The sequence below is a fragment of the Spea bombifrons genome, chromosome 6 (assembly GCF_027358695.1).
Source record: "Spea bombifrons isolate aSpeBom1 chromosome 6, aSpeBom1.2.pri, whole genome shotgun sequence".
NCBI classification, from domain to species: domain Eukaryota; kingdom Metazoa; phylum Chordata; class Amphibia; order Anura; family Pelobatidae; genus Spea; species Spea bombifrons.
This window is the reverse complement of record NC_071092.1, coordinates 39259166-39275497: the sequence shown is the minus strand read 5'-3', so window position 1 is coordinate 39275497 and position 16332 is coordinate 39259166. Positions and strand designations below refer to the sequence as shown.

Genomic DNA, 16332 nt, shown 5'->3' with positions numbered 1-16332 from the left:
ATGGACCAAACACTTTAAACGTTATACCAGACAGAAATGCTATCGATTGATTGCAGAGCTCTTCTGAATGGGATCCTGTTTTGTGAATGCCCCATTTCTGTAGATGACTAAAAATAATTAAATAAACTGATTATCAGTCCTTACCTGCAGTGGATTCTGTAGTGTTAAGCCACCCAGTGCTTTGCACCTGCTGTGGGGTCAATTCCACTAGAGTTGTCCACTTGGTCATTTGGTCACAAATCCTTCCTGTAGAATTTATACACTCCGTTCAATGTGTGTAAAGGGTATGAGTTTTATTTACTGGCGGGCAGCCTTTGTCAGACTGACCAGCAGCGTTTAGAATTCCAGTGTCAGATTTTAAATGTCAGCAACTCTTATGGGCTTGGTTGCAAGTAACACAATGGAACAGGTTATTCAAACCAGAGATGTGTAATCAGGGAGGTGAAGGTTAAAGGTAACGGAGAGAAAGCGATAAAATCACAATATACTATTGGAAGGAGGAGAAGAAATTTAGAGGTGCTACCTTTGAGTTCCAGAGCAACGGGTACGGGTTAAGTTGGCCGGACCAATGCCAGCAGCAGCAGGTTTAGGACCACGGGCAGATGTTTTGCCCCAATCTCAGGGTGAAGGGACAGATTCAGGCTCACACAGTCTGGAGCTTGAGGAGAGGGAAGCTTCGGATGACTATACATTTTGTTTCAAGAGGCCACCATTAAAAAACCCAGTGGCGCAGAATAGAAAATTACAGTTTTAATTAAGATACAGTTTCTGAGCCTTAAGTGCATTTGCAGACATATATCTGTTTAGAGGTAGCTACACTTACATTTGTTAGCATTTATTGTACCAGAATGAATACCAAAACGTGTTTTTATTAATTAAAAAAAAGACTTTTAATCATTTCTGATTATATTACCTTTTTTTCAGATTTGATATGTCGAGACCACATCCAGGCTATAAGAAACCTGGGTAGTACAAACAGGCTCCCTATTACTAGAGAATGACGTCAGAGCTAGTGAGTAAAACTAAGAAAAGAGAAGCTGCATTAAGGCTTGTTTATCTAAATTACAGTAATGTAATGTCCCACTACAAAGGTTTTCCAACTTTTTATCAGTTAATTTTAAGATCCATGAGGTCTAGGGGTATACATTGCAGATGATGCTGACACTTATGGAAATTATTTTAAAACTAGAATAAATAAAGGGATTGCAATAATTCTTCTGGCATCCGAGGTCCACCGACGCTGAGGAGTCTACATGATGTTTAGCTATGTTACAGAAAAGACACTTGTGTCCTTCAGATGCAACCCTTGCCAGTTTGTCCCAAATAGGGACCAGGTTATTAACTTGGAGTGATGGGTAACATCAGCACTGATTTATGCTTCATGTATGGAAAACTCTACTATATGAGGTGTTTTAAACCACTTAGAATATATACCCCATTTCAGCTTTGGCCTTGATTTAAATTCTAAAAAAGTCAACAATGTAATAGGGTTTTGGCTCCATTCAATGAGATGAGAAGTTTTATGGTACAAGAGGCATCTTATACAATTCGTAATATTTTTACATTCAGAAATAATGATTCTCTACAATAATCTATTATCTTGTATAATCTGTAATATCTTTTCAAAACCCACTCAAATGTTTTGTGGAAAAATATTGCACAATAATTACTGAGTATTTTCTTTTAGGTCAGACAACTAGGACCCGGAAGCTATGAAGCTACCTCTGGAACCTTTAGCTCCTCTGTACTCCAGAGAACAATATTTGCCTGGAAAAGAGAGGAGGAGATGAAGAGGATGGCAGAAATACCAAACCTTTGTTTAAAGGAGTCGAAGAAGAAAAATCGCAGATTGGTAAGGCACAGGATAATGAGGCTTATGTAGTAAGAAAAAAAGTTCTTGTAGGTTCTAAGAATGTCATATTTTTTGCACCTTAGATGCAAAACACAGGTCCTGGGCGCTACAACAACCTTATGGACGAGAGACCTTACAGTGGACTTGGAACTTCTAGCACCAGAGCAACTCGATTCCAGGAGGAAACAAAGGTATCTGATTTGAGACTTTGTGTCTCTTTGTAGTTAATAACATTATGATTAGTGGTGCACTATAAGATTTCATATAGAAATAAGAGTTCATTGTCCCATCTTTAGGGGCTTAAATGTATGGAATTTTCTGACCAGGTCATCTCTCTTCTCTATAGGTCATGTTATTAAACTCCCTTATCTTCAGTGACAGAATATGCTAAATCTGAAAGAAAATAGTAAATGTTGGTCATTTCTTCCTTTGCAGTTTTGTTGCCCTGGGCCTGGGACTTATGGCAACCCCTATACGTTGCTGGAGGAGAGCGATAGAAAGCGTGGCAGCAACAAGGGCCTAATGGACAGTAAGACCGCAATTCGACAGCCGCTGGCAAGCGCAGTAAGGACTCGTTGGTATACCTGTGATATACAACTGGTAGCAATGGCTGCAGTTGTATTAAATATTCATGCTTCATGACAAGTACTAGAGAATGGATGACTTCTAACTGTAAGCTTCTAGGTTTTACTGTGAGGAGTGTAATCTGATTCTCCAGATGTCCAGGATTATTTAATATAATGAATGTTGCAATCTGTATGTCTCATAGAGGTAACTAAACACTTTAAAATGTTAATCTTCGCTATCATTGGCAGACAGAATAATGTAATAGATAAGACTCACTGTCCCCAACATTGAATTCACATGCCCCTGGAATACAAACACTGCGATCCACCAATAAAGAATCTGAGTAGACAATAGATTATAAACCACAAGCATAAACTGCTGTAAACATTTTAATAAAATAAGATACAGGAATCAGGAAGCCAATGTTCATTGATAATGATAACTTAATCATTTCCATACTGTGAGCATCATCTTGAAATTCATTTATCTTATTTCAGGGATCCGGTTTGGGTCCAGGTACTTATAACATAAAAGGTCCAATAGATGAAAAGCTGCAATGTATAGCTAATGAGAAAAAACGCAGACCTGGAAAAGCATTCCATCCCAGGTGGTACCGACCACCCTTGATTTTGGAAGGACCCGAAGAACAGCTACCTGTAAGTTGTATCGAACATTTTTACATGAATTTGATATTTCAACTTGTTTATTGCTAATTTACATATTAAAACCTAATTTCTGAGTTGTTCAATATCAATGTAAACATCATCTGCTGCCTCTGGAAGCACAACGCATTGATTCTCCATGATGACAGCCTTTGTTCTTTTGCAACTATTGGTTGTTCTTCCATGGTGGAAATGGACAAATTGAGAAAAATGAGGTTGTACCAGAATCCAGAACTCATATCCCAGAGGGTGCCATGGGGTCTATCTGCTGGGAAATAGGTTACTCTCTACAAAGAATATGATGCATCTCTGGCAATTGCTTCTCCCAAAACCCCTTTACCAGGCCATTTTACTTGTATCTAGTTTATCTTGAACACATACAGTTAGTTGAGGATGCCTTAAAGTCTTGAGTAGTTCCTTGAGTAGAATCATCAGCTGCAGAGCTACAGATTCCCTCCTCGTCTGTGGTTTGACTATTCTTGAAATCAGTGAGTCTCTTTAAGAACTTCAAATCATAGACTAGGGGAAGCAGTGGGCTTGTATTGACTAGTGTTAGATTAAAAGATGTATATGTTATTTTCTTACATCCTTAGGAAGAAAAACCCAAACCAAACAGTCTTTTTATGCCAAAATCATTTGTTGATGTATTGGAAAGCAAGAACAACAAGAGACGTGGACAATTTGGGAAGCTTGCTCAGTATCCTAAAGTCCCATCAGAGAGGGTTTGCTGCAGCTCCCTCGCCCATTGTCCCCGTTCACCGGTCAGTTAAATTCAGGCTGTGAAGTAACATAGAAATAATCCACTCATGAGCTGTTACAGATCTTACAGAGGCACTTTATTCTTTTGATCTCACAAGCGTGTGGATGGCACAACTATAATGTAGTATTGTATACGATCGTAAGCACAATCGCTCCCTTTTTTAATGGTGTCAAATTACTAGCATGCTAGTGTCCCAGAATATGTATTAAACATGTGCCATGGACTCAATGATACCTGTGCAGGCACAATAGACTTGCTACTATTTGTGTTGATAAAAAAATGTAGACTTACTGCCTTGTCCACAGTATAATACATTGGAGATATTATACCTTTCATTTCATTTTTTTTTTAATTTGCAGAATTCTCCTGGCCCAGGACATTATGAAATCAAGCGTCTTTTGCCACCGTTGAAAGAATCTGCAGTTCCTTTCCATTCTTCTGCAAAGCGATTTGATAGGAGATCACAGAAATTATTTTGTGGAAATAACGTATGTATCTCATATAGGGGAAGGAGCATGAGTCTGATATAGAATAGGCATTATTTTTTAAATTATTTGTGTGCCTGCAAACGTAATGTTTACAAATGAAAAATCGTATAGTAACAGAGATAGCCTAATTATAAATTAGCGATTGTATGGGGAGTGGAAAAAATCCTGCTAGATGTATAAAGGGCATTACTGCCTTACGGTAAATGGGCTTAACCTACCTGTTTTGCTCTGTACATCATAAGAAGTGTGATACAGATTCTTACTGCTTCCAGAATCCGGTTGGTGTCGGTCAGTATAACCTCATCAAACAATGGAAGGGCAAATCAGCTGATTGCTACCAGTGGCCTATTCCATCCAAAACTGTCCAAATTTTGCCCAAAATCACAAGAGAAAAAACATCACAGTAAGTAAAATATATATCAAAAATGCATGAAAACACCCAAAACGTATAGAACATGTTTGACACCTTTAATTTCTTTAGGGGACTCTTGGAACCGATCCGTGTATGGACTCTTTATTCAGACTTTCCACGAGTTGTAGAAGACTAAGATATCTCATGCCAGCATCATCAATTCAACATCTATGCTTGTTTTTTTATTTTTCTCTTGTTAAATACAGCAATAAATTAGCTCTTAGAGCACTTAATATCAACATGAAAGGCATACTCAGGTCATGTGTCTTGGCACCTAGATCATCTGCCAGAAGAATGGTGGAAAAGTAGTTAAGAAGCCTATGGAGTTTGAAGATGCAAGAAGGAAAGAAAAAAATGGGAGTGAAAAATAAGTGATAAAAGCAAAAGTGTTTCATCTCCCAGACAAATACCACAGATTTTGGCCAACCTCTAAGGCTGACCCCTAAAGCTGTACTAAGGTTAACACTTGAGGTCTTGCGTAGAGAAAGTCAAGATTACAAGTAACATCTGGGGAAGACATTCAATCCTATATATACATATCAGGTGTCGACCCGGCGCTTCTAGCGGAGAGTTCCCAGGTACGATAAATCATGAACGACTTGCCCCCTCCTGGAAATTTTCAGACTTAGATTTTGCCCATCAATTGAAAGAAAAAAAGTGGCAGCATTTTGAATAACTCAAGTTCCCCATCCTACCGGACAGGGGTGGTTCCGGACAACCTGCACAAAGGCAGGGATAAATGTATTTTAAGCTCTCCTGCCTCCTATTTCAATTAAAAACAAGGCCACCGAACCAGCACTGGTGGCAGCATGAGGCGTGTAAGGAAAAATCTGATAAACTGCCCAATTTAAGCAAAGTATAAAAGGATCTTAGAAATGCATTTATAACAGGCCTAATAACGCTAGGTTTGGCACCAATGGATTAACGTGAGATGATGGATATGGTGGTAAAGTCAGAGTCAAACTTAGCCCTGTCTTGGCCTGTAATGCTTTGTATTTCATAAATCAAGATTCATTTAATTTTGCAACTTCCATGTTTTATCAGAGATTGGAAACAAAACTTCCGGAATGTATCGGTCAGAAACCAGAAGCAGACAGAGGAATTAGATTTATTAAGTTACACACCTGTAAAGGACTTACATTGTTCAATATACTTAAGCGCGCATATATAAAAAAGATTCACGTGTTTAAAGGAATTGTAAGTGTGATGACCGGCACTCTCCAGGTGGAGGTGAGGAGTACATAGACAGCAACATTTGAAGGCAGAGCAGAACTCAGGAGGTAAACTGAGTGGAACAGAAGCTTAAATACGTTCATGCATTTAAGCGTATGTGTGTGTGCATTGCACTAATATAAATATATATTCAGAAACAAACACACACATACTGTAAATTTCACGGGTTACTGATCAGCATTTGATTTCTCGGACTATACGAGATGTATTAATGGATAATTTATTCACTTTTGTGAGTTTATGCATTTGCTGGCGGCAACATGTAAAATTTACGCGAGTCCTGGAAAGAAAACGCCTCATATGGTAACCCTAAAACACACGGTTTAATTTAGATAAATAAACACAGCTCTTCCCCAAAGCATTCCCATCAGTCATCTCCTAATCTCTCTTGCCTTTTCCTGATAATGCATCCCCAAGTCTCCCTCTTAAGCAGATAAGACGCAGGGATACCTGGTTTAGGGAGCTATATAAACAGAGCGAGGTCAATTCTAATGAACGTATACGAGACATGTTCAGAATTTCTTTTGGCACCAAGTCGTAATAAAAAGGTAATAAGACTTTCCGTACCCTCACCCTCCGCCATGGGTGGCACAGAAGCAGTCCTTTCCCGCATCCCACTACCGGTGTGATGGGGAGGACGTTAAGATCGCAGTCCAGCTCACCTACGCCCCTGCCCACTGCGATGGGGAATAATGTCAAATGAAATCTTTGGAGAAGCAATGTGCCAACCATTGCCTTTATGTTTCTAGGAGTAATGCTTATTTTATAACACCTTCATCCTACTTTGAACAAGGTGGGCAGATGCATAGGATGGGCTACATGCCTGTTATTATATTTTACCCCCAACTCTATCAACCATTAAATGGGGTGAGAAAGTATAGACAAGCTCCATACCACTGACCTACCGTTTACAGGGGCTGGGGAAATCTTTTGTTTCATTGTAATTGCTTCTAGTTCATTTTTGGGTGTTAAGGAGTTGACTCGCATTTGACCTCATAGCCCCTCAGAATGCAAGTTTTATGAGATTTATGAGAGTGAGAACGAATGTGCGAATTGGTCTTTTTTTTGATGTTTTCGACCAATTAATTTTTTTTTGTGAATAGACCCCTCAACTTTGCATTACAATGAGACACTTGTTGCTGTTGTATTGTCATAAAAAGCAGGATTCCTTATTTTCCATACAAAAGCTTATTTTTTCTTTCATTGCAGGAGCCTGAAATCTGGCTTCAACAATAAGTCCTATTTTCTGCTGTCCGTAAGTCTGTGGTCTGTAGCCGTCCTCGCTCAGTGCCGAGCTGCCTTGCAGATTTTATAATACACCTCGGGGAAAGCTTTATCGCAGTTTAATTTCTCTCTCAGCTTCCTATACAAAGATCCATCAAACATCTCCCAAAATTCATCGTGGCTCATGTAACAATCTGCGTAAAGCATCTGGAACCTGTAAACGCAAGGGAAACGATGCTAAGTGAAATGATCTCAGAAAGGAGAGCGTAATAGCATCTAATCTGAAATACCGGCCTAAAACGATATGCTTGCCCTACCCAAAATTAAAATTGTACACTTGTGCATTTGGATTTACCAATTCCATTAATTTGCACGAATGTCTGGAAATGAGGAGGGTGCCCACTAAAACGAAGCAGGGAGGTCCGAATTTTCATTTGCAATTCTTTGTTTTCCAACTCAGTCTTGCTCAGCCAACCGTTTCTGTGTCCCCGACTCCTTTCTGCACATCTGCTTCTTCCCTGGTCCACTTCGGCCTATCTGCTCCATGAACCTGGCCCTTCTAGAGCACTTCCGCAACAGTGCGGAGTCTAGTGAACATCAGAACATGACCCCCGACTGGAAGAATGGGGAAAAGGCTGGCCCCTTGGTCCTTTTTATTAATAAGCATCCTCATGTTACCTGCTCTTTAGCTTGCCACCACTGTTATGCCACTGTTTAACAGAGGAGCACGCAACGCATGCACAGCAATTGCAGAGGGCACATTTTCTTATGAAGCAGTCAAAACTGGTATGAAAACCGGACCAAGGAGGGGACACTGCACAACACCTCGCCTAATATTATGTGGATTATTTCTAGATAGCTAATGAATTACAAAGTACTCACAAAGTGATTTTTTAGTGGACCTGCATAGGGGCTAGAATCACTGTTCAAGTTAGGAGAGGGCAGAACATGCGTGTTACATGTGAAATGTACCTACAATTAACAATGACAAATGTATTGAAAGTTACTTTACCTACCGCTAGGTGTCACTACAGTGCCAAAATCCCAGCCAAGAACGTGTGATTAATGTAGAACGTTATAGGGACAGGATGGCACATTTTTCAGTTATAAAGACCATAATTGCTTTTTTTTTTTTTTTCTCGTTTGCTCATGGTGGATCTCAAACAGAAAGGACTTAACTTACCCATGAACATCTCTAACAAACTTTTCTAACTGTCGCATGGAAGCTTTGGCATCAAAATGTTTTGTTTTGGGCTCTCCGTATGCTCCAATATCCACATAGAGTTCAGACTCGTTCCCTTTGGGGTGAATCATGCCAGGCTGGCTTGGCAATATGAAGGGGCAAAGCCAAAGGGGATATACCTGCAGAAATCAAAAGAACCACATTAATTATGGCCTTTCAATACATATATATTCTAAGATTGGAATTTACAGTTTCAAAACTTATGTGAAAATATAAAAACCCAGAATAGCCCAAAAAACTTGCAGATTTGGCATATTGATATAATCAATGTATATTTAAGGGGCATATTGGTTAAATGGCTTAAAACAGTATCCATATGCCCCTGATTAAGCAGCGTAAACGAGGTGGAGACCTCCATAAACCTGTGAGAGCTCAACTCACAGACATTACTGTCCAGATTAAAATAAAACCTATATGTTCTTTACAGCAGTCATTTACACGACAGGTAAATGCGAAACATATACTGCATGGCCTGCTGGGTTATTCATAGGTATGTGGGACGCAGGTTGCTCCAAAAAAAGGACACAGTATTCTTGGTTAAAGATTTTAGAACTCACATTAATGTGGTCGTGAAAAACATTGATGGCTTCCTCCAGACGCTTCATTGGAACCAGCATGTCCTGCACCACATGATGCTGCTCATACAACTTGCGAATAGTCTCACCCTGGGTGAGCTTCAACAGTGAGATTTTTGGTGGGACCATCCAACCAAAGAGATAACGGAAGACCGGGTGGTTGCCAAAAGGAATAATGTCCTGAAAATAGAGAAATAAATTTGAGCAAACTTTTGATACATCTCTAGCTTTAAAAGTATTTGTGGAATTGTACAATAATCCCCAGCACGTAGTACAATCGGATGGCGGTGATCGGTGGATTACTGTGAAATGTGTGGGGTTTTTTTTTATCTGGGCTCTGTAAACTGTAGCGACATCTTTTTATGCCTCATTTTTCCAAGGGGTGTTTTTCTAAAGACCTACCTGTAGTTCCCAAAAAATGCTCCTCGTGTGTCTGTGGTAGTAATGGCGTAAGGGAATGTACTCCGTTCCTTCACAATTCTTTTTTAAATAAGACTCCACATGCCGGAAAAACCAAGGCTTCCAATAATTTCCGATACTGTTTACCTTAAAATGAAGGAAAAGGAGATGTGTTACTATACAGAACAATGATCAATAAAAAAAGCAAAAAAAATTTAATTCTTCAGAATCAGAAGTTTAAGGGCTGGAGTCTGTAAGACATATGATGTAACAATCCAAGCACCACTTACGTAATATATATATATATATATATATATATATATATATATATATATATATATATATATATATATATATATATATATATATATATATAGCTTCTCATTGACCTTTGTAACCATTTACATATCACTAGAATGCTAGAACTTCCTTCCTTATTTAGTAGACCTAAATGTTTTAGTTGTTCATTTACGTATAGGGCATACTATCTGTATTTGTGTACTGCCTTAAAACTGGACTTAACAAAAACTCTACAGAGTTCTACAGAGTTCAATTAGCCAATTTCACGATTCCTTATAAAAGGGCTGATACTGGAAAGTATAGCTGGCCCTGCATAATGCATAACAAACGAGGACACTGGAGAAACCTTACTGAAGTAACCATACATTATAAAGGCCCAGTCCAGTTCTTCTTGCAGCAGATACCACTAGGGATGGGCCTACATAATAGTCAGTAAAGGAGTGGAGATCACATCTCTGCTGCAAACCTTCCCTTTAATTTCCATTGTTCACTGAAACCCTAGCAAGGTGCTAGCCTTAGTCTAGCATGACGAGGATCAACAACTTATGTAAAATAAAATACAAATTGTCTCATTTACCTGACCAGGCTCAGCATTATCAGTTAGGACACCGGTCATGATAACGGCTTCATCAGAGGAGTAAACCAGCCCTTCCACAAAGTAGTTGTCTTTGTTTTTTGACTCTCTGGAAAACCTCTCACAGATCTTCTCCAGGCCTTTCACGGGCGCGTAACGCAGCTTTACATACTTTTTAGCAGGAACAATTTTTATTTCTGCTGCAACCAGAAATCCGAGGGTACCACACGACCACGGTACGGCATAGAAAAGGTCCGAGTTCTCTGTCTGGGAAAATATTTTTTTTTGGTAAATATGTATAATGGTACAATGGACCAGCTGTTTGTATTTTTGTGATATAAAGTAAGCAAGAATTGACTGGTTAAAATAAAAAAAAGAAATGGTTTTCTTACTGGTGTGCACCTCACGAGGCTTCCGTCGGCCAGTACAAGTTCGTAGGCCAAGCAGATATGCTGGAAGAGGCCAAAATTATGGGATGATGACTCAATGCCTGTTCCCATGATCAAACCACCTACAAAAACAAACAAAAAAAACAGGGGCGTGGAAGCTGATATTAGTATTGAGATGACACAAGATTTGAGGAGATATTTAACAAGTTCTGCAACATTGAAGGTGCGATAAACCATCACAGTCTGGCCTAATTATTCTCAAATTGATTGGGACCAGTACTGAGTTTTATGAAATGACCTCATAGGAAGAGGTTAGCAGTTCTATGCCTGATGATGAGTTAGACTTAGAGATACTATTTAAAGGGAAAGCCCCATGGATAATATAAAATTAATTTATCCCTTGAGGCAGGGATTGTTGTCAGTCATGTTATATTTCGCATGACCTATCCTGATCTAATAGCACACTGGGATGGTTGTCTATGACGATAGTACCCCATAGACTTTCATTAGTCAGTGTCTGACTGCCAAGCTGTATGATAAGGAGTCAGGTGTTTGTCTAGAAGACTGGCTAAGATAACAGACATAGAACTCACACAAATGGCTAGTATGCAGCTGTCTAGAAACATTACATATAAAAAGTTGGCGTTCCCCTTTAAGAAGGTGAACTACATTTAAAGATTGTAAAATGTATTGCCTTCAACTTATGCACGAAAATTGTACTATTCAGAAAAAAGGGGAAATAAGATTTTCAAGAAGCAAGGTTTACTTGCCGTTTACTGTAAGTGGAGGAAGAATTGCTTAAAAGACTTTTCAAATAATTTCCAATAACAAAGCATGTATACAATATCCATCTTACCAACAGTCAAGTCATCAAGCTCTGGTACTACTGGGAGGGTCCAACCGATAGAATTAAGCAACGCAGTCACCTGACCCATATTTACCAACGGCTCCACGCGCACAACCTAACAAAACAAGAAAGAAAATGCAATGGTCTGATACTAATGGATTTAAAAATGCATTGCGAGGGTCGAGTCTTTACCATTATAACCATTAAATGTTAGGTTTAGTTCTGGAACCTAAATTACCAGGAACTAATGGAAACAGCGATTTGATTAGAAGGAGCTTTGTCTAAATGCCATATACTTCTTTCTTGGGGGAAAAAGTACTGTATAATACACAATTTATTTTGATTACAGGCAAAAGTAAAACTTTTGATAAAGATCAGATGAGTTTTACGATATCCTACTACCTTTAATACATGTCACCATCAGCACCAGGACTGGGCTTAAAACTTCAGCCCTGGCTGATAGGCTGCATGCCTATAACCTGAGCAGCTTTAAAGATAGGGGCGCGATGCTTTCAGTTATTTGGTCCATGTGCCGAATCTCAGTCTGGGCCTGATCAACGCAAGCCTGCACATCTGGAACTACACTTTTTATGTCTGTACTTCACAGGAACTAACAAGGTAGCAAATAAATGCATTAAATTTGTGAGAAATACCTGTCTCTTAGTATCAACTTCCAGGATATCCATGAGGTTGATCATTATGTTCTTATGTGTGTTTTTGTATTTTCCGACACGCAGCGATACGGTTAACCAGCCTGGTCTTCCAGTGCACATGAACTTTTTACCACCTTCGGCTTTCCACTGACGAACCTAAGAACACAGCACATATATATTTAGATGAAATCATTTAAAATATCATCTACATGTAGCATAACCAAGAGTGGAAGTATTAATGTAAGAGTATATACATACATAAAAAACATTATACAGAACCGAGACCAAATTTATGGCCGAGACGTGTTTAGAGATCTCCAACTGGAGTACAATTCCTTTGCATAACTTATCAATTTTTTAAAAAAAAATTCAGATTACACCAAAAATACAGTTGTGCGCATTTAAGAACAATTTGGACTATAGATTGTGTTGCCCAATTGTTAAGAAGCGCACAGAACATAATATTAGTTCCAGTTTTATGACACTGCTGCTGTATTATTGTGTTGGAAAAGCTCCCACTGACTTTTTATTTACCATATTTATTTATTTTTTTTAAATGAACTCACCTGATCCTGAATCTCTTTTACTCGGCGATCATGAAGTTTGGGAGCGCTGCACATTTTAAACACCAGCCATGCCCGCACGTAGTAGTAAACGTCAAACACGACCGAGAGAGGAAGTAAAAAGAGGCAAACGAAGATCCACCGATGATGAACGATGATGTACTCGAATCCTTTCGCCCTGACCCAGAGCAGTAACAACACGAGCAAACAACCCAGGTATAGAATCAGGTCCATCGTAGAGAAGAGAGTAGAGCCTGGAAGGGAAAGCAAGGACACCTTTCAGAATTTAAATGGATGTACCCACAGATACATCAGGCTGGGATTGAGGGAAACAATGTAATTGTAGTTTACTTTTTAACATAGAAACAAATAATCAAATAAAAAATATCCTGACCGAAGGTCCCATACTCCATATTCTTAATGAAAAAACCTCGCAGTAATGTAAAGTGTCAGTTAAAAGCCGCAGAATGTTGTATGCCACAAAACGGGCTCACCGGGCCCTAGGATCCAGGTTTCTACGGCATAATCTGGGTTTGCAGGGAATGCTTTAGGGGTAAAGAGGTGAATCCCGACTGCTGTCCTGCAGAGGTAACGTCGTGTCACCCGGTGGGAGTAGCGCAGCAGCTTGCACTATAATATTATAATTATTAATAAGCTGGGCTGAAGGCAGGCGGAGGCTCCACAGGGGAAGTCAGTTGCTCATGTGTTGTGTGTCTGGATGTGTTTTGTGAGTGTTAGTGTCTGGATGTGTGTGGCTTCAGGTTGCTTTCTTTATGTGTTAATTTCCGAATGCCCTTTTTAACTTAATTTATTGAACATTGAATTGTTTTCTTTGATTATTTAATGTGTTTATTTAGTGATTTAATATTTATCAATTATTAACTTGATTTACCAATAATTCAATGTATTCATTTATCACGTTATTTAATAATTATTATGGAGCTTCCCCGTGTTCCTGTTTTTGGATCTCTGTTGGAAGCAGCCAATCAGTGGCAGGAGAGCGTTCCCATTGAAGTCAAAGGGAGCTCTTTCTGTACATATGCGCAGGGGTCTCGTTAGACCCCCTGGAACTCTTGCTGGAGGCGGCCGGTGGAGAGATGCGGTAGGAGATACGTTTGGCCAAACATACCTCCTGCAAGCTTAGGAGCCGGGGAGCGAGGTGAACGCATATGTAGAGATTCTGCTGAATTCTTTCCTGCATTTCGATCGGACCAAACAAATTTAACGTTACTACTGAGCTACCGTATGCCATGAAGATTCCTATCTGCAGTCCCAATAGCATGAAGGCAGCGTGGCTGCTCCCATACGCGACTGTGACGGTTGCACTTGAAGCATCACAGGCAGTGCTTCTGACGAAATTTTACAAATCCCCTAAATGCTTCTGAATCACCTACAGCTTACATGGAACTTTTTCCTGACCAACTAAGCAATCCGTTAGAATCTCTCTCCAGGTGTTCCAGAACACGATATTGGAAGCTAGTCCCAGCCATTCTGGAACGCGCGACCCCATGTCTAGTGCATATTCCGGTAAAGGCTAGAAGACTATACCTGCAGCGTGCTCTATTTATTTCTACATAATGGAACACGGTGTATAAGGTATGTACCAGCCATAACATTATATCTGGTGAGTGTCCCAATAGCTGGAACACCATGCGCGGAGCATGCTCTGAAAGTTACCATACCTGGACTGTGTTCTGTTATACAAACAGCTGGAGCTCATGTATGACGTGGTGTTCCGGCTGCCGGAACGGCTGAAACACGCTTCCAATATGGCGTTGTGGAGCACGCACTTGGTATGAGGAGCAGCCAGACAGATGGAAAATGATCTAGATAAAACTTCCGCAAATCAAAAGGGCTAGAAAAAGTTTTAAAAGCACAAAATGGAACGGATGGGCTTTTAAATTTGTTTGACCAGACAGGCCGATTGGTTCTTATCCGCGGGTCAAATTCCATCTCTTTCTTTACCGAGAGGGTGGGGGGTTATATGGAGCAGCCTCCCATCAGAAGTGGTAACAGCTACTACACTAAGGGGATTTAAACACACATGGGTTAGATATAAAGTTATGCTGAATCTAAGACAAGACCAAGGACCGATTAAGGTCTTAGATGGACTGACTTTTGTGGTTTCAGCTTGGTTTGGCACACCAGCCTAGAGAAGGCCCAGCAGCCGGTGGCACGGTTTTAGACCCGTCCCGGTTTTCACATTCAGCACTTCTTCTTATAGGGGAACCCCCGCGTTTGTTTTATTTTGTTTCCCCCAGAAGGTGTAATGTTTGTATCTCCTGTGGGGTATCCAGCAATGTGTGCGGGGTGTCTCTCGGGTGATTTACCTCCAGCCAATCCAGAGTCTGCGAGATGAAGCGTCAACACATGGTTCGACACATAAATATTAACGCTATTATGTCACGTGTGACGCAACCGGTGTCATGTTCTGATCTCCAAGTTGCATGAACTGGCGTCACGCACAGAGGCTCATGGGTGAAAACTCACGCGAGACACAGAAATAAATTAAAAGTTACCGTTTATAATACTTTTTACAACAGATACATATATTGTACATATATTGCTTGCGATCACATGCCGATAACATTAAGTTACTAGTGAATGCCGGGAGTTACCCTTTAAAGAGGTGTTTATATAAATATCCGTAATATAGCATTATGCACAAGGTCAGAGACTACCCCCAGCCCTCCTCCAGGTGAACTGCTGGCTGAGCATCATGGGAGTGAGACTGCAACAGGTTTGCTGCACTCCTCTATATCGTCATATTTACAATAACAGCTACAAGCGTATAGGCGCTATACCTGTGTCTATATGAAGCATAGGCCCAGGAGAAAGGGGTGCGCGCCATGAATTAAAATCATCTCCCATTGGCTGCTTATATCTGTACCCAATAATATAGGCTGTTAGAGGTCTGTGAACTCTACCTGCCGGGATACTCTGCGGGACACCCAGTCTCTTGTCCTCCGCTTCACGTCCGCCGTCACCGATTCTCCTCCCGTGATTCCCTCAGTACCCGCAAGCTGTCAACCGGGCCTCGCCCCCGCCCACTTACAATAAACGCATCCACGCTATTGGATAGGCCGGCAAGCCGTCAGGTGGCGCGTTTGAATGTTCTGGCCATTCAGGCCCGAAGCTCGCTATCGGAAGTTCGGAACAGGGTGGAAGAAAGGAGGGGCGGGGGATACATAACCAATCAGCGCAGGCACGGGGAGGAGTCGTGCTGTCACAGAATGTCATGTAACGGCGCCGTGCCGGAGACCGGAGTGGGTTATAGGTTGTTCGCTAATCGCTTGGTGTTATCGTTTTATAAAACCATATGTACCGGGAATAAATACGAAGAGTAGCTGTCTGTGGATATATATATATATATATATATATATATATATATATATATATAAAATGTGTCTATATGTATGTGTGTGTGTCTATGTATATATGTATATATATATATATAGTTTCTATTGGGTCTATGTATATCTAGCTATGTGCATGTGTGTAAATATATATGCATCTTTATGAGCTTTTGCATTTTTGATTATTTGATATATTTTATTTCGATTATAAATACGCCAGATGTGAGCGAACTAT

At 40.1% G+C, this 16332-nt stretch overlaps 2 protein-coding genes across 2 annotated transcripts; one reads left to right on the top strand and one right to left on the bottom strand.

Annotated features, from left to right (window-relative positions):
* The first annotated feature begins 997 nt into the window (after window positions 1-997).
* Window positions 998-5077, top strand: LEXM (lymphocyte expansion molecule). The gene is made up of 9 exons (XM_053470323.1): window positions 998-1012; window positions 1688-1852; window positions 1936-2043; window positions 2288-2416; window positions 2917-3075; window positions 3675-3842; window positions 4201-4329; window positions 4602-4732; window positions 4811-5077. The coding sequence occupies exons 1-9, from the start codon at window positions 998-1000 to the stop codon at window positions 4875-4877; spliced, it is 1071 nt and encodes a 356-aa protein (XP_053326298.1). The 3' UTR covers window positions 4878-5077.
* A 2029-nt stretch (window positions 5078-7106) lies between these two features.
* DHCR24 (24-dehydrocholesterol reductase) lies at window positions 7107-12995 on the bottom strand. Its single transcript, XM_053469319.1, has 9 exons — window positions 12745-12995; window positions 12179-12334; window positions 11535-11640; window positions 10682-10800; window positions 10293-10556; window positions 9419-9562; window positions 8999-9196; window positions 8382-8560; window positions 7107-7412 (listed from the first exon to the last, which is right to left on the bottom strand). The coding sequence occupies exons 1-9, from the start codon at window positions 12973-12975 to the stop codon at window positions 7259-7261; spliced, it is 1551 nt and encodes a 516-aa protein (XP_053325294.1). The 5' UTR covers window positions 12976-12995; the 3' UTR covers window positions 7107-7258.
* Window positions 12996-16332: the final 3337 nt, after the last annotated feature.

Coding starts and splice junctions, on each gene's coding strand:
- DHCR24 (XM_053469319.1), bottom strand. CDS start 12,975: ATGGACCTGATTCTATACCTGGGTTGTTTGCTCGTGTTGTTACTGCTC. Junction 9,563..10,292: donor ATAATGCTGAGCCTGGTCAG/GTAAATGAGACA, acceptor CTTCATTTTAAG/GTAAACAGTATCGGAAATTA. Junction 8,561..8,998: donor TTTTTCACGACCACATTAAT/GTGAGTTCTAAA, acceptor TGATTTCTGCAG/GTATATCCCCTTTGGCTTTG.
- LEXM (XM_053470323.1), top strand. Junction 1,853..1,935: donor AGAAGAAAAATCGCAGATTG/GTAAGGCACAGG, acceptor TTTGCACCTTAG/ATGCAAAACACAGGTCCTGG. Junction 4,733..4,810: donor ACAAGAGAAAAAACATCACA/GTAAGTAAAATA, acceptor TAATTTCTTTAG/GGGACTCTTGGAACCGATCC.